Consider the following 21,631-nt stretch of genomic DNA (forward strand, 5'->3'; position numbering starts at 1 on the left):
CGGACGCTCAACATTTTCGGACAGACTCAGTGTCAGCTGTGGTCGGGTGCTTGCAACGTATCGACAGTTGTCGGTGGCTGGAGGTTTATGGCACAGAGAGTTTCTTCCCTCTGCTGCCTGCTATCGGGGACTATCGGGAGTCGATCGGAACTTAGAGACTTTTTTTTAACCGTTCCCATGGTCTGCTCTTTATCAAATTATGGTATTGTTTTGCACTGCTGTAACTATACATTATAATTATGTGGCCTTGTCAGTGTTAGTCTTTGGTTTGTCCTGTTTTTTAGTGATGTCACTCCAGAGGAACATTGTATCATTTCTTAATGCATGCATTTCTAAATGACAACAAACGAGGACTGAGTGTCCTCATAATCTAATCTAATTTAATTTTTTAAACTTTTTTGTTCTTAACCATTCTCTGGGCTTACTGCAAATTTAAATTCAATTGATGCCCTTTTTGATTAATGGCACTGTATTGGTGTTGTAATCTACTTGCTTTCCTCATACTCAATGACTCTTCTATGATTATTATTGGTGTCCTATCAATTACTGTCTGCCTACTCTCTTTGCATTCTTAGTTAAATACTTTCCATCCTTGGAAATGTCTTTTTTCAATTCAGTTAGCCTGTCTAAGATTCCTTTAGTTTATAACAAGTTCATTGATAAATTTGAGATATCCATTCCTGCAAAAAGTTTATGCACATGATTGTGATTATGATTGTTGACTCCTGGAGTCGAGGACCAAATGCTAAGGATGGACATCAGCGAACACCAGGTTGATGAGTCCCAGGACAGAGGTTCATATGGGCGGGAGCCATGAGCATTGGTGACCCACTAGATCACCAGCGTCAGAGGTCCGTGCAAGTTCAGGTTGAGGCCCAAAAGTCAAACCTGTGATCAGCGAGTCCTCTAGTGGATACCCAGAGGTCAGTGAAGTCCAGAGCACAGGTTGGGTCAGAGGTAGAAACTCTATGTTTGAAGGCCAAGGGTAGCATGTATGGTGGAAGGTCAAAGCCTCTGGCTCTTCTAATCTGGAAGTCAGTGGCCCAATGTCTGCCAGTCTACGAGTCCTGGCCAGGGACAGGAGGGTTGGGACCCGATGTCTGTGAGCTTGAAGGTCCAGAGCCAAGGACAGGAGGCCTTGAGACAGCCTGTTCTGGGTTGGGGGCCTGTCTGTGTGTATGAGTGGTGAATGGGAAATGGACTTGTTTTGCTGTTGTCTTGTTTTGTTTCGTTGTTGTGGGGCTGCTTGTGTTGTGGGGTTGTGTTCGGCTGAACATTGCGTGGGCATGAATGTTGGTGCTACCCCTAGCCCATCCCTGGGTGTGTTGGTTGCTCTTGCAAACAGTGCATTTCACTGTACTACATGTTTCAATGTACGTGTGATAAATAAATATGAATCAGAATCAGAATCCGATGCATTCAGTGTAAATACTTGAAAGAACGTTTTGAATATTTGTTCTTTTACACATACCCTGACAAGGCAATGCATATGGGTTTCTGTTCAGACCTTCTTCTGCTGTCCACAGACACAGACATCATTTCCCGATTTAGATCTTCTTTCTGCCCCTCTCACACATTACGCACTTTTAAGTAATATAAATATAGTCTTTCTGTATATAATAGTTCACTATTACCCTTAATATACAATATAATGTATATGACATATTAATATAGAGTATATACAATATATACTCTTAATATAGTCTAATATAGTCCAAATTTCACACATATGAACTTAGTTTGCCTCTTTATTCCAATTTATCAAATTGTCTTGGTCCACACCGATTTGCTTTTATCACCAGAGTGACAACCTGAAACAGCTTAGGCTTCATGACATTGAAACCATGGACTTTCCAGAACAGACAAGAATTTTACCAGATCATTTTCAAGGCACCAAATGCTTTCAATTACACTCTACATTTTCAAACAAGTGGAATTTATCTTCCGTTGTGATTTCTCCAATAATTTTCCTTCCTCTCACCACCAACTCATCACCCTCAGCTCAATTTTAATTTATTTGTCCCCTCAATATTTCAAGTTTATCTCCTGTAAATTGCATCCTTGTCCCTTCACTTTAGCAACTTTGGACTGCCAAAAAATGTCAAACTTTAATGTTCTGTGGCAATTGATGGCCAAACCCTTGTCTCAGAATCCCTGCTCTCACCTCCACATTTACTGTACTTTCTACTCATTACCCAACACCAATTCATAATGCACTTTCCCTCAAGTAAAAGAAGAAGCACAGAACAGATAGAAGTACAGAATGGTCCTTCTGGCCCACGATGTTGCGCAGACCTCTATAAACCTACTTCTAGATTAATTTAACCTCTTATACAACCCATAATCTTCTATTTATCTTACATCCATGTGCCATGTACATCTCTCTATCCTGGGTCTACTATACATGCAAATTAACCAATTGTAAAATACTGTGAAAAGCCCAAAGTTGAAATTTGACACAAAACAAAAAGAGATTAGAAATCTAGTTGTTGAAAGTAGTGCTAGAAGAACCTGAATCACATTATTCATTACAACAAAATGGAAAATTCAGGTATTGATATGAATAATCCCCATTCTGGAGTTCAATGAATAAGTACAGATGTAAAAGGCAACATATCGATGCACAAAGTGACTTCATTGCCAAAATGTTTAATATCTGAATTCTAATTTCTTATTTGAATAACTAATGGGGCAGGCATGCTAGGAACATGAGGTGTGTACAACCAATTTTGATGGTTGCAGACGCAATTAATCACATTAATTGCAAATCTTGTAAAAAAAAACAGCAAAGATTTGGAGCTTTAGAACAGCATAGGGCTTGGGTCACAATGCAAAAGATGTTTTTTTTCTGCTTTGAAATATATAAAACAAAATGCTTCATGTAGGCGGCACAATTGCTTAGAATGCAGCTCAATTATTTCCATAATACCTCAAGATCATGGCGTGTTAATAACCCTGATGTATGTGCTGAGGAATAATTTCACTTACGTCCATCACCAGTAATTATTAAAACAAAATCTATTAATTGGCCCTTACTCCTTCACACCTGGAGAGATCAACAAAACAGAAAGACTAATTATGACCATCCACATTTAATGTCTTCTCAGCTATGAAGACATCAGCTGCATTTAATTAATATTCGCATATATAGTTATGCCGTTTGATGTACTTTACTGGTGAATCTGCCTTCATTAAAGAGGTCACATTTTACACAATCTGAAATAGAAAAATGTCCATCAATATTTGGTCATTCTCAGAAGTACTTTGTACATAGTTACCTTGGGATCCAAAGATAATAATGCATGAATTTACTTCAACATTTTAAAATTCATTATGTCCTCTCTAATAATTACAGACATAATGACTTTTTTTACTTGAGTTGTTCTCAGCCTGAAATATCTCCTCCCCAGGATAAAGTATGTGGGATTCCCGTCAGCACTGACTGTTAAAGGCGTGGCAGACCTCCCCAGCAGCAAAGACAAAGACAGTGACGCAAATAAGGACTTGTTATTTTCAGATAATCAATTCACATTATTTCAAATATTCTATGGAAAATATCAAAATTAACTCATTGATTAAGACAACTTCAAAGATTAATAATTGTGTTACTGAAATGAAGTAGTCTTGCCTTCCATTTTGCCATTAGCTTAAAAGCAGATTCAATCTGGTAAAATCAGGAAAGAAGCGTGAGAATCGACAAGAAAGGAGATTGGCCAAAATATACTATACATCTTCTATTAGACTATTATATACACGCACATAGATTATAAAATTATATGTTCAGCATTCCTCCTATTGATAATTTTATTGAAAAATAGATACAAAATCATAAGTAACATGTTCACACTATTATTAAACCACAGTTATTAAGTGGAAATGTGATATGCATTGTGATTTTGCCTAATTACCAAAACTCTCCACTTTTAAAGTAACAATTCTGGAAGAATCTGAGTCGATATTCTTTGAAGATTAATACTGTAATTACATGGTGCCAGGTGGAAATGATTCGTACCAGTTAGGAGAAAAGAAACAATAACACACTTGTGTGCTTTTTTTTAAACAGTCCCAGCTTGGCAATGTATTCCAATGAGATTTTAAAGCTGACGTGAACAATGGGTAGTGCATGGGTAGTTGTAGGTGCTGACTGACATGCAGTCATGACCAAGCATTGTTTCCCAGGACAGACTGTTATAAGTCACTCCTTTCAGTCATGATTACAAGAGGCTATTTTGCATTGAAAGCACAGTTGCATCAGAGCCTAACCTAGCATCACTTTCTTATTTTTTATACCTGTTACTATTTGTTTGTACATTTTGCATTTCAGTCTTAGTCAATGAATACATGCGGCAATACAGCATTTTCTTTGGCTAGGAATATTTTGCCACACAGATAATGCCAAGCAGTTCCAGCAGAACCCGACAATGTTGACACTTATTAAATTTATGTCATCTCTAATTCTGATCATTATAAACTCAGCAGTATATATTTCTTATCTCCAGGTTTTGGACTTGCTTGTGATTTCTCTTCAAGCAGCATGATAATAGTCTGACCCTATATACAAGGCAAAGATTAGTTGCTGCAAAGATCCAGGCAAATGACATTTTCTCCACAAGATAAGAATACATCAGGCCCTTTTGTTAGAACCTCTCATTTGCAAGGCAAAATTCATCAACATCTCGTAGAATGAAAATATGCCTCTATCAAATTATAGAGTCGGTATTGCAGAGTGATTCTAAATACATCTTGTGAAGACAAATGTTATAAGCAAGTCTGTTTATTAAAGATAATTTATAAGGTGACCACATTGTCTAAACTGATTCCAGGCTACACATGCAGGCAGCACAGCGTAGAAAACAAAAGGGTTTGTAATGTAGGCAGGGAATTACATTTTTAACAAATTGTATATCTACACATATGCACTTCAAATGCAAATCAATCTGCACGTGAGGAATACAGAGATAATGTCAGAATATTGAGGTATGTACACCATTTCAGAATCGGAATTGGACTTAATATTACTGACCCATGTCATGGAATTTGTTGCTTTGTGGCAGCAGTACAGTGCAAGACGTAAAAGTCACTCTGAGCTACAATAAGTAAATAGTACAAAAGAGTAATAGTGAGGTGGTGTTCATGGACTGTTGAGAAATATGAAGGCGGATGGGAAGAAGCTGTTCCTAAAATGCTGATGTGGGTCTTGAAGCTCCTGTACGTCCTCCGCCCATGAGAAAAGGGCACGCCCTGGTTGGTGAGGGTCCTTAATGACCGACGCCGCTTTCGTGAGGCACTGACCTTTGAAGATTTCCGCAGTGGTGGGGAGGTTTCTGCCCATCAGGGAAGCTTCTGAGTGTACAACTCCCTGCAGCCCTTTTCGATCCTGTATGTCAGCGCCACCATGACCAGCAGCAACGTAGCCAGTCAGAATGCTCTCCACCGTACATCTGTAAAAAAATGCTGGAGTCTTTGGCGAAAATGTCCTGAAACTCCTCATGAAATATAATCAATAGTATGGCGTTGGACCCAGGGTAGCTGCTCCAATAGGTTAACATGAAGTTGTTTACCCTTACCACACTGACCCCTCAGTGAGGACTGGTATGCATCCTCTCAACCTGCCCTTCCTAACGCCCACAATCAATTCCCTATTCTGGCTGACGGTGAGTGCAAGGTTGCTGTTGAGACATCACTCAACCAGCTGATCTATCTCCAGCTAGGTTGTCCCCTTTACACTTCCACACTCTCATCTGATATCTCCTCCCCCATCTACTTCACATCTTTTCACATTGTCTCTCTTTCTAATTTCTTCTCCCAGATCAATTGCCTTTCTCCAGCAACATTTTCCCTCTTCAACCCTTCAAGGATTCCTCTGTCCCTCGTTCGCCTCTTTACTCCCACCTTGTTCCTTCTGATTTTCTCCCTCGTATTTCCCTCCCCTTTTGCTCAGACCGATCTTTTCTTACCCCCCTCATCCTCACCATGCATCTCCCTTTTCTCCATATTACACATCATCCATTCTTCTTGGCAGAAAATTGGTCAATTACATAGTATTTTTGGGGTCAATTTACATGGGCTATTTGTTTAGAGAGTCTTCACGCATATTGAGGCCAGTAATGTGAAAAGGCATTTGGCATGGCATGTATACACATTTTCAATATGAGAGAGCCTAGGGTCTTAAGCAAATTAAACAAATATATCTGATCCTGGTAGGGATTTATCCACATAACACAATGTCTGTGCTTAAAGAGTACTCAATAAACTATGTGGTATTGAGAAATAATGTCTTTAAGGGAGATCCATCCACTTTTGTTAAGGCATTGTTGTTAAAATATTTATATTTTAACTCACTTACTGTACAACATTCCTCTTTATGTCTGATTTATTTATTTTTTTCGTAATTTATAGATTTTATATCTTTGCACTGTACTGCTGCTGCAAAGTGACAAATTTCATTTCAAATGTTAGTGTTCAAATGTTAGTGATAGCAAATCTGACTCAGATTCTGAACACTTATCAAGTAGAACAAAGTCAAGGAACTTCTTGAAATTTGCCTGTCTACTTCTAAAAATTGTATTTCAACTGTTATCAGTCGCTGTTGGTACAACCAAATTTTGGAGCATGTATTTGAAGGTGGACTAAAGAACATTTGTTCTGCAGTTAGATTAGGATCTCTTTTAATGCTGTGAACTGTATTCACACGGCCAGAGACCTGTCTCTAGCAATAATCTGACACCTGCACAATGAGGCCAAAATTTCCAACTAAACTATATTAGAGATGGTCAGTAATGTCTCTGACATCAGCTTTAAAGGCTAGAGCAAAACTTTAGAGCTGTTCTATTACATGCAAATATCAATGCTCCTACTGCATTTTCCAATTTCCAGGACACAAATCAGGCACTAACCGTACTTGGGTGTAATTTTCCATATAGTCTTGGCAGGAAGTTTTTCCTACTGCTCTTCAACAACATTTTTCTTTTCTCCCACATCGCCCCACACATTTGGAATTTCACAGTGGAAGCTTCCTAAATGCTTGACATGTAAATAGAAAAAATCTGCAGAGCAAATCAGAATTTCTGACTTCTATTCTTTGCTTAATGATATTCCCTACCATGAACGTGAACTGGGACATTTACATTCCCTATAGCAGGGCTGTCAATTCCATTATATTTTCTTTATGAGGGCAATTGGCAACAAGATTGAGCCCTCCACTTCAATATATAGTAGGCTTCCTTTCAGTCCATTGCATAACTGGCTTCAGTCAGATGGGCTACAGTCCTATGGCCTCCCAATGCTCATGGATTCAAATAAAGAAAAGGGTTACCAGCCCATGAAATTAAAGTAGGTCTGTGTCCATCCGTATAGATTTCTGCATTTCAGTGCCATTGCCTGAATTCATTCATTCTACTGCAGTCAAACTGATTGTGATACTTGAAGGAGCAACGGAATGATGTTTTTGAAGGGATCAAACGCAAGAACAGAATCAATAGCTGATATTATGTCTGTGCTGCCAAAGAGAAATACAATTCAGGACCTCACCAAGGTTTGAACTGAGCACCATTCTAGCACGGAAACAAGCCCTTCAGTCCAACTTGCTCAGACTGACCAAGCTGTGTTCCTGAACTAGTCCTATTTCACCCATATTCCTCAAATCTGTTCCTATCCATGTCCCTGTCCAAATGTACTGTAACTTAAACTTGGTAATTGCACACATTTCTACCACTCCCTCTGACAGCTCATTCCATGCACACCGCATCCTCTGTCTAAAACACTTGCCTCTCAGGTTCTTTTCCCTTCACTTTAAACCCATGCCCTCTGGCGTTTGACACCTGTTTTCCCCAGGGTGGCGTTTTATAAACTTTTACAAGCCACTCATAAGTCTCCCTCTCTCTGGGTAAAACAGTTCAAGCCTATGTAACGCTCAGCTATATTGGCTCGTGTTTATCTAGGGGAAACCCCGTCCATTGCCCACCTTGTCTCCGGGTTGTGTCGGTTGGTGTACAACTGTCACCTGATTCAGCTTCAAACATCAATCATCAGCCAGCACACAATGTACGTTTTACCAGTTACACTTTATAGATATTACTAAGCCTATGAGATTAATAGAAGTTCAATACAAAAAAAAAAGGAATGGAAAAGGCGCCAGACTTATCAAAGTTCAATTTCTTCGTGCACACGTTGAAGCTCGGGGACCTCTTCGGGACCACTCTGAGCCTGTCGACTCACAGCCCGGGACCACCCGGAGCGACCAACCTGAGATTTCCCACACATCCGTCGTCCTCCCAGTCTCTCCTTCAACTCCTCGCCAAAACCCCCTGGTTCTCAGCCATATGAGACAGCATATCACCCCAAGAAAGAATAACATGGACACTCATTGGTTCATTTTCTCTATTATCTGTTATAACCCAAGCAAAGTGCTAGCTGGAGACTTTCTCAGCATTTAACATAACAAAGAAGCCATTTTAATTAACATACGCAGTGACATAAAAGAAGAAACCCCTTACACCTATATAATCTTATCTTTTAACTCAACCCTCCCCCACCCCCGGCATTCTACAACATCCTAGTGAATCTTCTCTGCATCCTTGCAAACTTAACCACATCCTCCCTGTAGTACGGCAATCAGAATTACACACCATACTCTAGATGCTGTCTTAGCATCAACAGAAGATGTCAATCCTAAAACAGTGGAACTCACTTTCTAACGATCTTCACAGGCAGCATATTTACTGGGGGCATATCAAAGTACAAATAATTAGTTAAACACACAGTACAGTACAGGCCCTTCAGCCCACAATATTGTGCTGACCTTTTAACATACTCCAAGATCAACCAAACACTTCTCTTCTGCTTAGCCCCCCATTTTTCTGTCACTCACGTCTCTATCTAATTCTCTATTAAATGTCCCCATTGTGTAAGCCACTACCACCACATCTGGCAGTGCATGCAATGCATCCACCATTTGTCCCAGCAAAGGTATCTAGAAAATATCACATGCAGATGATGTCAGCAGAATCACTGGGGATTGTTGGAAGTGACAAGGAGAATGACAGTAAGATGAGCCAACATCAGAACTAGAATTCCTTCAGTTTCTGCGATGGATGACTTGTTCATCTGCAACTTGTTGGTATGTTCTTCTAGCTCATAAGCGTTGTACCTGGGTTTGGAAATCCTTAGCAGTTTGTAAATCTTTTAAAAATCCGAAATCCTCTATGAGTGTTAAATGTGTGCTAAGAATTATTTGTCTAAATTTAAACATGTATCATTAAAAATAAAACAAACTGTGTTTGAACTATTTCCTTGTTAGGAAGAAGGGACTCTCCACTAAAGCAGTGGGCATTGGCAGCTAAACCTCACTGCAGAGAGTAAATGGGGAACTAAGCTCATCCTTGAAGAGTGGATACAGTATAACCTCCATATAGTGTGGGTTTCCATAGATATCTATATTGGATAGAGTTTAAAATCTTCTTTTGAGTTGAGGGGTTTGCAGACAGGGATCCCAATACCATCACAGTATCATCCTGGTAAATCTCCTCCGCACCCTCTCTAAAGTTTCCACATCCTTCCTAAGATGAGATGACCAAAACTGAACATACCACTCCAAGTGTGGACCAACCAGAGTTTCATCAAGCTGCAACATTACCTTGCAGTTCTTGAATGCATTCCCCCAACTAATGAAGGCCAGCACTCTATATGCCTTCTTAACCACCCTATCAACTTTTGACACGCAATGGTTATCAAAACATTTTCTAAATTGCTTGGAAGTTGCTGCATCCTTGGAAAGGCATTTTAAGTTGGCTGTGTGATCAGCTATCCCAGTCTTGTGTAGAGCAATCTGGATCTGAAATTCTATAGCATAGTATGTCCAGGTGGTTGTACATAATATGAAAGTCTATGTTGGGACACATTATATGCGAGTGATTTGGATGATGGAATTGATAGCATTGTGGCCAAGTTTGCAGACAATATGAAAATAGGTGGAGGACCAGGTAGTGTTGAGGAAGCAGGAAGCCTGCAGAAGGTCTTAGACAGATTAGGAGAAAAGGCAAAGAAGTAGCCGATGGAATATAGTGTAGGGAAGTGTATGGCCATGCACTTTGGTAGTGGGAAAAAGACATACACAGTTTTCTAAACAGGGAGAAAATTCAAAAATCCAAGGTGCAAAGGGATTTGTGAGTCCTTGTGCAGGAAACCCTGAGAGATAACATGAAGGTCGAGTCGGTGGTAAGGAAGGCAAATGCAGTTTTAGAATTCATTTCAAGAGGACTAGAATATAAAGTCAGGGTGTATAAGGCATAGGTCAGATCGCACTTGGAGTATTGTGAGCAGTTTTGGGCCCTTATCTAAGAAAGGATGTGCTGGCATTGGAGAGGGTCCAGAGGAGGTTCACAAGAGTGATTCTAGGAATGAAAGGGTTAACATATGATGAGCCTTTGAGAAGAATGAGGGGGGGAATCTCTCTGAAATCTATCAAATATTTAAAGGCCAAGACAGTGTGAATGTGGAGAGGATGCTCGTTATAATGGAGGAGTCTAGGAGAGAGGGCACAGCATTCAAAGAGAGGAATGTCCATTTACAACAGAGATGAGGAGAAATTTCTTTAGCCAGAGGATGATGAAAATGTGGAATACAATACTACAGATGACTGTTGAGTACAAGTCATCTGATATATTTGAAACAGAGGTTGATGGGTTCATGATTAGTCAGGAGAATTGGCTTAAGAGGGATAATAAATCAGTCATGATGGAATGGTGGAGCAGACTCGATGGGCTGAATGGCCTAATTCTGCTCCTACGTTATGGTCTCGTGGTCTAAAGGTAACATAGAATCAGGAGAGAGTAGCTGACCAAAGAGGATTGAAAGGGACTCCAGAGAGAATGGCAGAGCAGTAATTGCAGGAATTATTTCTAAGCTTTTGAGGGATCATTTAATGGCCGCTTTAGATGATCCCATTGCTGTAATGCTGTCCCTTATCAAAAAGGCAAAATCCCCTCCACTCTGCTTTGTCTTCTGTCATGTCTAAAGCACTGGTATTCTGGAACATCGAGATGCCTGTTCTGACCTTCTCTCGGCCATGTTTCTGTTATGGCCACAATATCCCAGTCCATAGAGGCAATCCACAACCTCAGTTCATCTGCCTGACCAATGGAGCTATATGCATTGAAATTTAAAGTATTTTTCCGTCTGCCCTTTCACTATAAGCATGGCTTTCCTGATTGTTAGGCTTAGACTCTATGGTTATTGCACATTTCCTGTCTTTGCACTGCCTTCACTCTTTTCAGTCCCACATCCCTGGGAGTCAAATTTTGTGAAGATGAAGGGAAAGGGAAAGGGAGCACTACCACGTTTGAGTAATCAATGTTCATATCATCAGGTTGGAGGCTACCCAAACAAGGTGTTGCTCCTTCAACCTAAGTGAGGCCTCACAACAGTGGAGGAGGCCATGAGTGGTCATATCAGAATGGGAATGGAAAGTGGAATTAAAATGGGTGGCCACTGGGAGGTCCCACTTGCTCTGGTGGACGGAGCGTAGATGCTCGGCAAAGTGGTCTCCCAATCTACGTCAGGTCTCACCGATATATAGGAGGCCACACTGGGAGCATCGAACATCGTAAATGACCCCAACAAACTGACAGGTGAAGTGTCACCTCACCTGGAAGGACTGTTTAGGGCCCTGGATGGTAGAGAGGGCAAAGGTGTTCTGAGATATCTATAAAAATTATTGATGGTAATTGTCATGTGCTAGTTACTTGAGGCCTATACTTCCCTATCTTTCTTGGTGCAAGGCAATGACTTTTAGCAGGCTTTTGAATAGTGAGTGTGAAACCCTGCTGTTTCACAATGCTCTCAGGCATACCATCTAGCAATTTTCAGCCTGCAGAATGCAGGAGCGGGATCCCAACTGAGATTTCCCCAGTCCCACACTTGGAATCAGAAGGAAGCCAAACCTCTCATGTGGCTGAGATCAGTCACCCCCTTCGTGTCAGGTGACTGAACAGAGAAATTCTTGATACTGCACAGCTCAGGCATAAGTTCCCACCACCAGCCGAGCTGCAGTGAGTTTAAAGTGTGGAAAAGGAGCCATCTTCAGAGTGAAGAATGAGTCTTCATTCTGGTTGTATTCCGTCTCAGAGAATTATGACAGAACAACTGTGAAATTAAACTTCCTAATCTGAGTATTTATTCTCTATGAAGATGTTAAGACAAATTGTGAAATGTATAAAGAAAGTATCTTTTTATGTTATATACGTCTGTAGTTTCACAGGTCCAATTCAAATGAGACCAACCCACCAAGAACCTAGTGCCACCAAATGTTTATATCTAGAAGCCATTTGGCCCTTACCTTACTTGTAAAGATATGCACACAGTATATTCTTACTTTGAGCTGGAGTCACAAAGTAGGTATGGAACCTCTTGCTGTTTTTCGTTTTTTTTTTGCATATTTAGATGGAGACATAATGTGAAGCTTTTTATTCCTCATGTATGTGAAGGATGTAAGAAATAAAGTTAATTTAATTCAATTCAATTTAAAATCCAAAGATCTTAAATAACGCTCTCATTGAAACCAGATGTAAGAAGTTTGTACGTTCTCCGTGACTACGTGGATTTCCTCCAGGTGCTCTGGTTTTCTCTCACAGTCCAAAGACATATTGGTTGGTCGGTTAATTGGTCCTTGTAAATTGTCCTGTGATTAGGCTGGGAATAAATTGGAGGATTGCTGCCCAGCGTGGCTCGAATTGCCGGAAGAGTCGATTCGCATTGTACGCCAATAAATAAATAAATATATAATCATTGCACTTTTCAAGGAACAAGGGTTAAACCTTTACTCATCAACTCTGTTCACATGCTTGACATTGGACTCCAAAAACAGATGGTTTATTCCAAGCTCAATCATGGATAAAGATCACCGGGGGACAGAAGAAAGGATTCAAGGGTTTTGTCGAAATTTCTTTGAAATTGTAACATCCCCATCAACTTATGAGAATTCCACAGCTGGATGAAGTGGAGAAGGAGCATTGGGTGAGGCATTAAGAACCTCCATTTCAAGCATCAGAAGCACATAACCCAAAGGAATCACGACATCTCCTTCCTACTACCCACCTGCCTGCCCACCATGCACTTCTCGCATTATCTGCTGCAAAATGTGTCATTCTCACCTTGGTATGGTCAGCCACTTCAGAAACCACAGAACTGGTGTGGAATCAGAGGGACTGCAGAAGAGAATCTTTTATTGGTCTGTATGCATAAGTGTCTTGATATACACCATTTATGAAGAAAGCCACCTCAGGGGCAAATGCGATTATGCTTTAGGTGTGCATTTATATCAAAGGGCTATTACTAATGTGTTGAATTTGTGTTTTCCACTGGTGGTGAATTTGTGTACAATGAAATAGTCATTATAGTCTGACATCACCCCCAAGAGGGGAAAGAGGCTCTCAATCACTGTACAATTTACAGCTTTGTTCCAGTGTTAACTGTGACTCTGGAAGGACAGCTTAGAAACCTCCAGTGTTTCTTTGCAGGGCCTGGGGGTATATTTTTTCTTCTTCTAGCCAACAGGGGAACGTTTAACCCCTTCAAGATCTCTTAATATTGGACACTTCTTAGCTATAAGTTGGCCTGATAAGTGATCTTGACTTAAGATTGCACTAAAGTCCCAATTACATAATCTGTGCCCTGTGTGCAAACATAAAGAAAGGATCCATGCCTTCAAGAAGCCACCCGTTTTATCTGCTCAAAACAAGAAGTTAAAATTTCTCATGAAAATCAGCACAACTGGTAGAGGCAAGTTCGAACTTCTATTTTTAAGTGCTAAAATCAGACCTGACATCTTTATTTGATGTCAGCCATGTACACACTCAGATTTATAAATTAAATCTTCCTAATAAATGTTGCTATGTGTAATTTATTCCATTAAATCTGATACATAATATTTATGGAAACAATATAAATTATTAACAAATGCACTGGCAATACAGAATATATCTGCAGTTTATCTAATGTATGGTGCAGCAACTACCGGAGGCTACATTCTCTGTAATAATTAAAACTTAATATGAACCTTAACCAGTTAACTGGCAGGGAAAGATATTCCCACTGTGGAGAAAAAATTAATTTTTGTTCTCAGAAATAAGCAGCAGCTTGTGGCTTCATCCATTTCACTCTCTAGTGTTTATTTAAATTTTTGTGATGTTCTTGTGGCGTTTTGTGCGGGGGAAGGGGTATATGGGGGTTGATTTCACGCTGCATTTCTTTGTTAGTTTTTTGTGTGAGGCTGATGTTCTCCTTGTGTTTTATGCAGGGGAAGGGGGGTTGATTACTGTGTTGCTGTTCTTTTTTGTGCAGGGGGGTAGGTTTGCTGTTTCTCACTGAACTGACTTCCATGGTTTTTCTTGGCTTTATGACTATCTGGAGAAGGAAAGTCTCCAGAGCTGTATACTGCACACATACTTAGATAATAAATGAACCTTTGACCCTTTTAATTAATGGTGCACTTTAAGTTATGACATTCAAGCTGATGAATACCTCAGTTTGATTTATTTGTGATATATGTTGTCCTTGACAACATGGCATATTAAATTGTCACACCGTTTACATATCCCTGTAAGATCTCCAAAATCTTGCTATAACTCCACATTCAAAAGAATAATGGTAAAATGAAGCTGGACTGATTAAATTTCTGTAAATCAAATGTTTTCTTGTTTTTTTTTGTTAACCTTTGCATTTTATTCAGGTCATCCCCTAGTACACACCAGTTTCTGATGTATAAGGCAAAAAGGAGAATTTTTCTAAGCTTTCTACCACCAGGATTGCCTCTACTATCAACTATAATTACTATGACTAAACCTGACATTCAAACGGTGTATTTAAGGAAGAAGATAATTGCAAGAAGCTTCAGAGACATAAGGAACTACAGACGTGTTATGAAAGATGGATGAAACCCCGCTAGTTTCCTTGGCTGCTTAAGTCTAGGGAAGATACGCTCTGGTCCCGCCAAACCTGTGAGATTGAGACTGCTCTCCCACCCTAAACCCCAGTTTGTGTGGATGCTGTGTAGTTTACCACCGTTACAACTTAGTGCCAAAAAACAACAGACAGCACACTGCATACGATTAAGGAATTATATTTATGAATCTGAACTTAACTAAAGGGTTAGTAAAGAAAGAAGAAGAACAGAAAGGGCCCATTATAATTAAACAGTCAAATGTGCATAAATTGGAGCTCAATTCTTCCCAGAATTCATATTCAACGATCCTCAGTCGATCTTGGCACCTGGCTCTATCAAATCATGGACCCCCACCACGTCGTATCCAATGGCTAGTTCTCTCCAGCGTCTTCTCTCTTCGTCTCCCATCGAACAAAAGACCCAGCTCACATTCCAAAGCACCCATTATCTCTACTATAACTCAAATACTGCTTCTGCAGAAATACCATTACATTTGCAGTGAAATCTTTCCCAGCGTGTAACATGGAGTATTAGAGAATGTGCATCAAAGAAAGTGGGGGCACTGAAAGAAGGAATTCTGAAGTAGGAGTCTACTTAGCTTATTGTGAGCAGCTGCTGCAGAAGGTGATATCTGTGTCAGGAGTAGAGAGCAGATTTCCTTTTGAAGGCAGGTTCAATATTGTTCGACATTATATGAGAAGAAAGATTTAAGGAGCTGGCATGGGCCAAGAGCTTGCTGAGGACACAGTTTCTGAAAGGCATGAGCTGATCAAAACATTGCTGTGTGAGGATGAGGGAAGGACAGGAGAATAAAAGGTTGAAGAGGATAGTTTAGGAAGTCAAGACTAGGAGAAAAGTAAACGGTAATTAGTAAGAACCTTAACAGCACTGATGTATAGAGGGATCTTGGGGTGGAAATCCATAGCTCCCTGAAAGTTGAAACTGTGGGAAAGAAGGTGTATGACATACACCTTCATTCATTGCTCAGGGCATTGAATATTCAAGTCAAGAAGTCATGTTGCACCCGAATAAGACATTGGTTTGTCCACATTTGGACTACTCTGTGCGGTTCTGGTCCCCATTCTCAACCCATTCTCTCTTCCACCCGCTACACCCCCATCCTTTCACGATTGCATATCTCACCCTTTTGATTCCCCTGACTCAATCCACCATAAATCAATTGACAAGGGATTTCGAGGCAAAAAATACCTACTCCCCACCACAAGCCTGAATCTTCCATTGTGGAAGCCTTAGAATACCTACTACAAACACATTGTATTGATCCACAACTACAGGACAGCTTTCAGTGTTCACGTTTTGTTTTGTGTTGATGGAGTGCAGCAAGAAACTATGGAGCCTAACTTCAGAAAGTTCAGCTGGCAACATTGGTAGGTTGTGGTCAAATAAAACAAGAATTGCAATTCAATAGTGTACTGAGCTGAGAGGATAACAATACTGCACAGTTCTATTCATCTACTGAATAGGATCTCATTAGTTGATGAGTTGCATCAAAGTTCTGCAACAAGATTGAAGTCTCATCATATCTACGTGTCAGATAAACTTCAAAGCCTTTTTCCACAGAATACGTTATTAGAACATTAATATTTTTCCAGATCTTCATTTAGTTAAAAATACCAAAGTGACATTGTCTTAATGGCTGATAGACTGCCTTGTTTAACCTGCTGCCTAATTAACCTCAAGTAATTGTGCCTATATTTGAATATATTTGCATCATAATCAGTTTCACATTACCTTTGATGAATAAATTCACTTACAAATTATATTATCTTTTATTTTAAATCGTAAAATGAACAGTTGAATTTCCTATGAACAATTATTTCTCTTATCTCAATACTTGCATTTTGAGGAGGTGAAACTTACAGTATGAAAATAAGACTACAGCATATACTGAGCCTGATTTGTTTCAATACATCACTGACACTGTGCATGCAACTACCTTTCTGAGTTGCAGGATACATAAAGCCAAACAGTCCGAAACACACGACAGTAATAAAATCAGAAGTCAGTAGCCGGCAGGATACGAGTCAACAAATGAACAAGTGAGTGCGTGCAGCTCTGGTGTTTGCAAAGGACTCAAACCTGTTCTCATCATGCAGGTTATCTTTGACTTGTTGAAGCCTACAGCACCTTATTATCCAAAGGCCTACCTTCTACTCAACAATCTTGGCAGCCTTTTGCAAACAACTCAAAGTGAAGATGATTTATTTCATTGAAGAAATGCCAATCAATTCAGCTCCTCCTTTTAGGTTTGTTTGATGCTCATCCAAGAGATGACTTCAAAGCACTAAACATTTAACATTCTGCTTCTGGTAATGAAAGGAAGCATTGCTCTACTGTTGCTTTCTTTTATTAATTATTTTATTTAGCATTAGATGCCTCCAACACGGTACACTATTCCACCTATGCATCCTTTAATTGTAACTTTAAAGTCATCTCTGCATCCTCTAATATGGAATTCTAACATTGAAAAGTGAGTGAGATTTCCATTGTCTTAAAATATTAAGCTCCATTTTATTCTGGAAATTATGTTTTTTTTTGTTGGTTAAGCAGGATTATACTACTTCCATTTACAACTGCTCCAATTTGATCAGTTTCTTCACAATTGTTTCATAATCACACTCTTCCGCTTTGTAGCACAATCTATTTTATTTCTCCTGCATGCTTCCTTATCACAGACCTTCTGTTTGGATCTCAGTTCTTCAAAGTTTATAGTAAATTTATTATCGAAGTACATATACAGCACCATGTACTATTCGGAAATCCATTATCTTGCAGGCATTCGCAGTAGAACAAAGAAATACAATAGAATAAATGAAAAACCACACACACGGACTGACAAACAACCAACGTGCAAAAAAAGACTGTGCAAATGCAACAATAATAATAATACTGGGAACATAAATAATGGAATCCTTCAAAGTGAGTCCATAGTTTGGGGAATCAGTTCAGTGCTGAGGTGAGTGAAGTTATCTTTCTGGTTCAGGATCCTGACGGCTAAAAGGTAAAAACTGTTCCTAAACCTGTTGGTGTGGGTCCTACTGATCCTGTACCTCCTTCCCAATGGCAGCAGTGAGAAGAGAGCATGGGCTGTGTGGTGGGGTCACTGATGACTCTGCTCAGCCTTTGCCCTCCTTTTTAAAACCCGTTTTGTTGCTAGCAATTTAGAGTTCTGATGCAAGATAAGCTCCAAACTGTTTCTCTCTGTATAGATGATATCTTGTTGTAGTTCAAATGTGCATTTCCCTTGTTATTTGTTTTTATTTTAAACATGTAGGGATTGTTCTGTTAATTTGTCACAGATTACCAGTTGTGAAAACCGCAAGCCCTGCATGTGATTTTAATTTATATATTGCTGCCAGTCTGCCCTGAAAACACTGGTCATACCAGCCACAATAAAATAGCAAAAAAGTTCTAATACAGAATAACTTTCAGCCATAAAGAAGTGACCACAGCTGCAGTTTCATCTTGGAATTTGATAAATTCACTAATCTGTCACTGCGTATTTATAATGACTAATTTCTTACGGTACTATCTTTACTGTATTACTCCCTTCTTAAAACATTGTACGATCATTGCTTCATTATTTCAATGTTGCTCAAAGTTTATTTATTGAATTGCTAATAAAAGTTCGTAAACTGTTAAGAATACACATTTAAACATTGGGTAAGGCTTCTTGAATGGCTTAGAGAAATAGCTGTCAAACAAATAATAGAAGGCTACGTAATTCTGTGTTCTTTTCTGGTAATTCATTATCATATTACTCACATGAAAACGCCCAAGTCATTCTGGATTAGGCTGATATTAAAGTTGATCACAGTAATGACCTGCTATGTGTGTAGCGCATTCCTATTCGTAGGTAGAGAGAACGAAGCAACAGATGAAGAGCAAACGACTACCCACGCAGAAAATCGCACAGCAAAGCAAATGATGTTAGATGGTCTCACCTTAAAATAGGCAACCAAACAAAAAAGCCAAGTAAAGGCACAGTTACATAGAGGAGGACTGGAATGAACAAGTAAAACTGTGATCATCTTTGCTGGCCTCTGCTGCTTGTTGGACACCAACAACCTGCTTTCCTGTAAAAGAGCAAATGTATCCTTTGCTACTTCGAGTTGGGACTGAGTGTGATTGAGACCCCAGTGGGACAACTGAATAGGAATCACTGAACTATAGCTGTCTAGTGAAATCAACAATTCAGAGCTTAAACATTAGAAAAATGAAAAGACCTCAGCACAAATTATATGGTCACCACTACTAATAAACTTTGGCTTCTGGCAAAATGTTAATATACAGCTGTCTGCCAAGTAAATACGACTTTAGTTACAATAAACTTTTTACCATAAGGAAAGTTTCCAAAGTCAAATTCAACATCTCTGAGGGAATTTGACTAATTATCATGCTTTTGATGCCAGTCCCACGACGAATTCTCTTCCTGGAGAATGCGGATAAAAGTCTTATGGTATCAAAAGATTCTAAAATTCTTACTATCATCAAATTTTAATAGCATCCCAATAGTAAAGAGCCCACATATGCACAGAACCTTTTCTTGATTGATGTGATCATTCTCAATAACTGTTGAATAGTGTTGAACAAAATATATTCTATACATGCCATTTAAACATAAGCAGGTTCATTTTTTATTTTATGTGGAAGCAATGTTTGTAGCTTACCATATTGAATGACTATGGCAGAAATCTAATGCAGAGATTATTTGTCTGAAGAATTTTCTGGCCTCCTTTGGTGTCAATCGTCCTTTTTTCACGAGATAATCGAAGAGTTCTCCCCCCGAAACATGTTCTAGCACCAAATACCTGAGGAATGAAATTACACAAAGTAAGAAAAGTAATGGGAGATGATCGGAGGAGTCACGTAAACATAAGAAATTAAATCAGCAGAATATTTCTGCTGAGAGGTTCTATCTCAATGAAAGGGACAAAATAATATTCTAATTGCCTGCTATTGTGGTTTAAAAACAAATAATATTTTATGTTTTAAAAAATAAGGTACGTAATGCAAAAGCATCAAGAAATTAACCTTGGAGACACAAGAGGCTGCAGATGCTATAGACCAACAAACTGCTGGAGAAACTCAGCAGGTCAAGCAACATTTGTGGATGCAAGGGGACAATCAGTGTTCCAGATTAAATGTCACAAAGCCGCAAAAGTCAAAGCCAGCAACCACTTTGGATAAAGGATCACAGGATCTACTCCATTCTTTTATTACCATAATTATTTCTGCACTTTTTGTGATGTAATTGGAACTGCCCCAATAATGGTTGAAATGTTGAAGAATTACAGAGTACACTGCAAAAGAAGGATGTAAACAGTGGATGACGATATTAATGGCCTAACAGGCAACATTCATGAATAATAGCATTTTGCCACTAGATTAATGAATGTGTTAACTCATTTCTATTAAAAAAAGATTTACGACAACATTAAAACTGTGGACCGAATATTTCCATTAGTATCAGCAACAATAACTTCTGAGCTTTAGTACCAGAAAGGGGGATAAATAAGACAACAGCATACGAATAAATCACATTTTAAAATGACTCGTTTACTCCAAAACATAAGGGCAAAAGATTTAGTTAAAACTCATTTCAAAAATGAAAAGCTTTCCACAGAACAATCAGTGGTTGTGAAGGACAGTTCCTCCATAGTGGCATTTACAGAGAATTCTGAGGAAACTACAATAACAATAAAATATGTTCATAACTAATTATAAAAATGGTAATAATGCCACTACCAGAACTATTATTATTATTACTAGAAAGTATATGTTAAAGAGTTAAATTGTTCGTCTCCATTTTTAAGTAGGTAAGGATACTGCTAAGGCAGAGTGGAATCCCAGGGTGCCAGGAAGCTGGCTCATACTTGGTGAACTTACCTGGTTGTCATGCTGAGGTGGCAAATTCAGAAACAATGATTCAGCTGACATTGTACTGAATGGCATTTTGATATCTACGTAATAAAGGGCCTTGGGAACAGGACTAAAGCACTGAACTCCATGCTGTTTTAACTTGGACACTGCTGGCAGTCAAGGCCAATGCAGAACAAGTTGCAATTACCACGGCTAATAGCGAGAGAACTGCTTTATGTGTCCCCTAGAAGTCATTGCCTTTAAGCTACAGAAAGCTGCTTGTAGTCGAGGTGCTGACTGGTTGACCTCCATAATACTCTTTTAATGCACAAGTTGCTCCAAACACTTTCTAGTATGTGGCGGAAAGCAGAATAAAATCAGTAGGATGCAAAGAGGGCAAGAAGGAATCATCCGAATCAGAATCGGGTTTATTATCATGTATGTCATGAAATTTGTTGTTTTGTGGCAGCAGTTCAGCACAACACATAAAAAATTCCTGAGTTTCAATAAGTAAATAGTGCTAAGCGGAATAACGAGAAAGTGTTCATGGACCATTCAGAAATCTGATGACAGAGGGAAAGAAATTGTTCCAAAGGCATTTAGTGTGGAACTTGAGTCTTCTGATCCTTCTCCCCAGTGGTAGTAATAAGAGGCCATGCACAGATGGTGAAAGTCCTTAATGATGGACGGCTCCTTCTTTAGGCATCACCGTTTGAAGACGTTCTCGATGGTGGGGACGATTGTGTCCACGATGATGGATTGAGACTACAGTCTTCTGCAGCCTTTTTGGATCCTGCACATTGTCGCTTC

The 21,631-nt window shown here is 39.3% G+C and overlaps 1 protein-coding gene across 1 annotated transcript in view; it reads right to left on the minus strand.

The window, feature by feature from the left end:
- LOC134354260 (serine/threonine-protein kinase BRSK2-like) overlaps positions 1–21,631 on the minus strand; it is a 1,028,846-nt gene that overhangs the window by 364,037 nt on the left and 643,178 nt on the right. The window contains 1 exon segment of the mRNA XM_063063164.1: positions 19,630–19,770. Within this exon segment, the coding sequence (XP_062919234.1) occupies positions 19,630–19,770 (141 nt within the window).

The sequence above is a fragment of the Mobula hypostoma genome, chromosome 11 (assembly GCF_963921235.1).
Source record: "Mobula hypostoma chromosome 11, sMobHyp1.1, whole genome shotgun sequence".
NCBI classification, from domain to species: domain Eukaryota; kingdom Metazoa; phylum Chordata; class Chondrichthyes; order Myliobatiformes; family Myliobatidae; genus Mobula; species Mobula hypostoma.